Here is a 6,722-nt window from a genome sequence, read left to right as displayed (position 1 = left end):
TGATTATATTATTATTTATATACATATAAATGTTAGCAACAAATTAATGATACAGTGGAAAGAATTTATACAGAATTAATTAAAGAAATTAGAAAAGAACAGGGAAATGAAGAAAGTAAGAAATGCGAGAGTAAGATTATAGGAGGAGAATCCAGGCTACATTATTATAAATTGCAGGAAAAGCCGCTAGAGTGCAGGTCGGCAAAAGACGTTACATAAACAGAAATCTAAAGGTCAAAAGATTGTAGAGATAAAATAGTCAATGTGAGAGTAAAAAAGAAAAAAAAAACTAACATAAAAAGGTCGAAATTGTAAAATAATGAGAGCCCAAAAATTAATAAAATGTATCAATATATAAAGGGTGTGTAAAATCGGATATATCAACAGGGAGTATGTAAAAACGATGTTATAGAAAGTAAGAAGAAATATGGAGAATAGAAAATGAAGAAATAAGATAAGAGAGAAAAAAATAACTAACAGTTGTAGGCAGAGATCTCAGGTAAACTTTCGGATAGCAGTCGCATATCATGGTTAACCAACGTTAGTTTTTTGACTGTTGGATTTCCGTTTGGCTAACGTTTTTGTTGACCTGCACTCTAACGACTATTCCTGCAATTTCAAACAGTTTAGCTGAGATCTCTGCGTACAACTGTAAGTTATTTTTTTTTCTCTTATCTTATCTCTTATTTCTTCATTTCCTATTCTCCATATTTCTTCTTATTTTCTATAACATTCTTTTTACATACTCCCCATTAATATATCCGGTTTTACACACCCTTTATATATTGATACATTTTATTACTTTTTGGGCTCTCATTATTTTACAATTTACACCTCTTTATGTTAGTATTTTTTTCTTTTTTTCTCTTTTACTCTCACATTGACTATTTTATCTCTATGATCTTTTGACCTTTAGATTTCTGTTTATATAACCTCTTTTGCTGACCTGCACTCTTGCGGCTTTTCCTGCAATTTATAACAATGTAGCCTGGATTTTTTCTCTCTAAATGATGGTTGTTGTATTTTTGTTTTTTTACAGCCCTGATGATGACCTGAAAATCAGGTCGAAACGTCAGCATAAATAAATATTTTTTTGTTTATTTATGTTGTTCCTTTGCTAACCGCACCCCCCCCCCTCCCCCGACCATCTTCTCTAATCAGTAATCTACGGTCAACTAAATACACCTCATCATAAATTTTTTTTTCAACACATTTTGGGAAATTGCAAAGAAACACCCAAATAATAACGATTTCTTTTTTATCTTCCTATTAATATTACGGCTAACATGATCGTAGTCATTCATATTATCGAACATGGGGATGAGAATTGATCTATTAACTTCAATAATTTATTAGTAATATAAAACCCCAAATCACAGTAGTTTAATATGTAATATTATAATTTATGGAAAGGATGGTCAAGGGTTTTGTATTAAAAAATAAATCTATAATTGTATTAAGAAAATAATTTTTCTTTTAACTTTGCATTGAAATACTTACATTTTCGCAATCCATTCTTATCTTCCAGTTATTATATTAAGGTTGAAAAAAGTGGTGATTTAAATTTTTGGATGTGGGGATGTAATGAAAACTAACTTTTTTCACACTCCACATAACCCTGAATAATGTTAAGGGTTTGTCAACTATATTAGAATAGATTAGTGATGAAGAGAATTGAGTCCAGAAATTGTATTAACCTCAATAATTTATTTATAATGTAAATCCCCAAATCATGTTAATGTAGTTTCCTTGAAATTATATGAGGTTTAGTGTTCGTATTAAAAACTGAATGTTTAGTGTTATCAATCTAATATAAATAGTAAAAGACACTGTTGAGGTTTGTTTCTCTTCAACACACATTATTGACAATTGTTTTGTAAATAATGCCACCAAGAAGTGCTAATCATGTTTTTGGTATTATTAATGGTTTCAACATATACTTAATTTCAAATAGATCTCAGCTTATACTTGTTTAAGATATAAATTAATGTAAGAAAATCTTACATGGACTTTTTCACTGGAGATTAACCATAAATGGTGTTGAATTTTATTCAAATAAGATAAACAAACTTATATTCTTTTATCTCAACAACAAACATAGGCACAAGAGTTTACAAATATACTGCTATAAGTTTCATAAACATAAAAATGACAAATGAGATTATAAATATACAATTTGTTGTTCCAACATTAAACCGAATTGTTATAGTACAATGATTAATGATTCATATCTTTCACAACCTATGTTACCGATTTTAACCAAAAAAACACTACTAATGCAGCATATACAAAATAGTAGGGGTTATCGGACACAAAGGGCGATGTTCAGGATTCAATGTGATCAGTAAGACCTTCAAAACAGCTGATTTCTATACAAATTTGAGAAGTACTAACAATGAAAAACTTTTCTTATTCATATGTAATCTTGGAGTATCAAAATTACTGATATAAGCTCATGAACTTCAAAAATAATTTGGTAAAAGAACAAATAACAGTAGTTAAAAGGCATTATATCAATAGATGAAAGATACTTACCACAGAATTGTTAAATCCATCAGGATTTATAGAAGGAAGCAAATGTATTTCTGTCCTGTTCAACAGATTACCTATCCTATCATTGTGATGATATTCTTCCAAAAGGTATTCAGCTAACTTTAGAAGTAGCTGTCTACCAAGTGCTTCATCTCCATGAATATTAGCGACATATTTAAACAAAGGTTTCCCTAATTTATGAGAATGAACATTTTCACTGATACTTATCACAGACAAATCTTGCCCATTAACAGAGCGTCCTATAGAATACACTTTAGAAAGATGAGGATATTTATTTTCAATGTTTTTCAAACACTTTTGCAATTGTTCATTGGTAACATATTGCTGAATAAATGCACAATTTGAAACATCATTCGTATGAACGAAAATAAAGGAACTGAGGAAAATAATGTTTTTAAATAGCATTAAATACATCTTTAAACCTAAACATTAATTCAAAAATAACGAAATAAAACAAAAACAAAAAAAACAAAAAATCTGACAGCAAAACACCTACTAACGAGACATCGATTTATTCGTAACCTTCTTGAAGAGGTAAGAATCACTTAAATCTCATTTTCAAAATATGTTAGAGGTAATGGAAGGAATTTATTAACTTATTAAACATAACTTCCAAAAAAAATATATATGCGAATATATATAAGTTACGGTCAAAGTCATCTATTATTTCGATGTCAGCTGACTGAGGGGATTAGATGATCGAATGTATATAAAGAGATGTACCGAACCCAATAAAGTATTTTACAGCAGTCCAAGCGCGTCAGATTTTATCCCTTCTTCACTTTTTTAACATTTTACTTTCGCCAATACTTAAGTGGTGCCGAAACCCAGGAACTTTAGATACCGGAGTAATATTCAACAAAATTTTTATCATTGGTTTCCAGTTTAGCTTCCATTTTTTTTAATTTAGAAGAAGATATATTTATGATGATCGAAGAGATAAATCGAAACAGTCTAGTGGGCAGTATTCCGCGGAACTCCTGGCACGCTGCAACAGAATTGCAGATAAACTCGGCGAGATGATAGAAACAATTCAAGTACAAGATCGAATGCAATTCCTATTCATGACTTTAAAGGTTTAATTGGCAAAAGCGCTAGGGAAGAAGGAGAGATTTCCGAGAGAGCGCTCATTTGTGGAATGTCCTCAAGACCTTATGGATACAAGCGCTAGAGAGCTGGAGGCCCGAAAGGAAGTAGAAAGGCCTGGATGGACCCGGATAGAACATCAATGGCCAAGAAACATGCCCAACCCTTGGAGGAGGAGAGAACACGGAGATAGTTGAAGAGAGAGAGAGCTATCAACCAAGAAAATAGAAGAAGCCTTGCTAAACCCAGAAATAATAGTCGGCGGGAGGACCGCAAGCGTCATGGTTGTGTAAAGATTGGGAATTTAGGGGCACTTACCAAACAGTGCCCATATATGTACCAAAGAAGAGATGTGGGCCGGGGCGAACCAATAGAGATCAACGCCTAACAGATACGGAGAAGCCACCGTAGGTTGAGTAAATCTTCAGATGAATCTACGGAAGCACCGGGAGTATCAGAGACCGAAGAAGAAGTCCAGGAGCCACGGAACCGAGGTAGTCAAGGGGACAAGGTGGAAACAAGAGGATGGAAACGAGGGAACAGAGGAGAATGGAGGAGAGGGACTGGAGAGGGGAAGACGAGACACATCTAAAGTGGTTGTCAGCTGAGGGGCGACCGCACACTGCTGAATTATCTAACGTTATATAATATTGGATATAAATTTGGGCTCAAACTATCTGGAGAGAAATCGTTGTTGGGGAAGGAACAATTACATTTTTTGGGACACATAATTTCGAGGGAAGGAGTTAAACCCGACGCCGATAAAGTAGCAGCTACAATGAATATGGTAGTGGCTAGAGATGTGAAAGAAGTTCGGAGATTGATGGGAACTGGAATTATTACAGAAGATTTGTACCATAAATGGCGGAATACTTCGTCCCACCCAACTACTCAAGAAAGGTAGGAAGGTAATCATCACTCCGATGGTAGAAGACAATATCTGGCGGTGCAGGGAGTATCTGCAGGAGGAGCCAGTGCTTACATTCCCGGAATTCACTCGGCAATTCAATATCGCAGACACCACTGAATACGGGCTGGGTGCGGTGTTGTCTCAGGAGTGTGAAGAATGAGATCACCCTGTACATACGCTAGTAGACGCCTGACGGAGACGGAAACCAGATACAGTGCGCTGGAATGTGAGCTCTTCGGAATTGCGTGGGTTGTTAACCACTTTAGACTATGTGTTAGTGCGTGAAGAATGTTTAAAGTACACAATGACCATAGGCCCCTGCAATGGGTGGGAAAGTTGAAGGTGTCTTCGGCCAGAATTACGCGTTGGAAGGAGTTATTGGGACAGTGCAATATGGAAATAATATATAAACCAGGCAAAGAAAATGTGGTTGCTGATTGGTTATCTCGAGCCATAACTGTGAACGCATTGGAAGAAGACAACGGAGAACCGTCCGGAGTAGGACAGTTTCTACGAGAATGGACGCTAAGAGAGGAAGATTAACAAAATGTAGCATAGGAAGACGATAGTGAAAAATCTTCGTCTCGAGTTGGAGGAAGGGCATACTAGACGGGTGGACACACGGAGAGATCCCAGACAGATGGAGGCGGGCGTCTGAGAGGAGGAGAAGCGAGGTCGACATGTGAGGAGAGTATCAGCGGAGAGGCGGCCGCATATTAGTGAACTACAGCGTCAAGGGGAAGCAGGGCGGCCTGCCTATCATCAGCGTGGGAGGAGCGAGATGTCTCATCGACAGTGGGAGCTCGAACACCATCCTGAGCCAAGAGGCGTTGAGAAGATGGAGTGGCCAAGAGGAGACACCCCAGGTACAGGTATGTAGTTGCAAATTAATCACCTTGGGTGGACCCTGTAGCGTGTTAGGAGAGTCGAGGATGGGGTTAAGTAGATGGGGGGTAAGGAGACACAAGCTTACAGTTCATGTACTAAATAAAATGCCGAGATAGTATAAAGTAATTTTAGGGTGTGATCTACTGGGAAAGACGGGAGCGCAGATTAAGAACAAAGCGGGGCGCTGGAACATAAAAATTGGGAAAAAGCAATTCGAATTTCAGGGCCTAGAAAGGGATAAGAGCATGAGGGTGGGAGCGATTAACAGGGAAGAGGATTGGAGAACTAGATTCATGCGCGAATATTCGGACATTTTTTTTAAGGACGGCGATGTGCTGGGCGCAACGGGAGAGACGGTGCACGAAATACCTTTAAAGCAAGAGAAAATAACATATGTGAAGGAACGGCGGTATCCACAGGCGTTACGGGAACATATAAGGGAAGACTTGGTGAGTTTGAGAAAACAGGGCATAATCGTTAACAGTACGTCACCCTATAATAGTCCCTTGTGGGCGGTTAAGAAAAAAGCAACACCGGGAGATAGTAAGGAAAAATATCGGGTTGTGATTGACTACCGGAAGTTGAATGAGAACACGGTAGACGAACGGTACCCCATTCCCCGTTTAGAGGACATCCTGGATAGACTCGGGGGATCAACCATCTTCAGCACCCTCGATCTGAAGGCGGGGTACCATCAGATTAAAATGCATCTCAAAGACCAGGCAAAGACGGCATTTTCATTCGAACGGGGGCACTATGAATTTACTAGGATGCCTTTTGGACTAAAGAACGCCCCGATCACGTTCCAACGGTTAATGGATGAGTTTCTCCGTGGTATAGACGAAGCCATGTGTCAGATATACGTGGACGACCTGATCGTCTTCAGCAAAAATGAGCGCGATCATCAGGATCATTTAAGAACGGTCTTTCAAAGAATTAGGCAATTCGGCCTCAAGCTATCCGAGGAGAAGTCGTTGTTGGGACGGGAGCAAATTAGTTTTCTGGGGCATACGATTTCGAGTATGGGGGTTAAACCGGACGCGGGCAAAGTAGAGGCACTCCAGAATATAGCGGTCCCAGGGATGTGAAAGGTATTAGGCGGCTATTAGGGGCCCTTAATTACTATAGAAGATTCGTACCGGAAATGGCCGAACATTTGGTCCCTCTAAATAATCTTTTGAAGAAAGGCAGTAGGGTAGTGGTGACACCGGCCATGGAAAGTAATATTAGAAAATGCATCATGAGGTTACAGCAGGAACCGGTAATAGCTTTCCCGGATTTTAAC

At 37.9% G+C, this 6,722-nt stretch overlaps 1 protein-coding gene across 1 annotated transcript in view; it reads right to left on the bottom strand.

Moving 5' to 3' along the window:
* The window catches only part of LOC106691197 (carboxypeptidase D), a gene marked incomplete at its 3' end in the record, with an annotated part of 37,972 nt that extends 34,906 nt beyond the window's left edge, over nucleotides 1–3,066 (bottom strand). The window contains 1 exon segment of the mRNA XM_014436893.3: nucleotides 2,536–3,066. Coding sequence (XP_014292379.2) covers nucleotides 2,536–2,967 — 432 coding nt within the window.
* Between the last annotated feature and the right edge of the window lie 3,656 nt (nucleotides 3,067–6,722).

Source organism: Halyomorpha halys, unplaced genomic scaffold (genome assembly GCF_000696795.3).
Source record: "Halyomorpha halys isolate HHAL.00 unplaced genomic scaffold, Hhal_1.1 Scaffold2142.1, whole genome shotgun sequence".
Lineage (NCBI taxonomy): Eukaryota > Metazoa > Arthropoda > Insecta > Hemiptera > Pentatomidae > Halyomorpha > Halyomorpha halys.
This window is presented reverse-complemented; position numbering and strand designations above follow the sequence as displayed.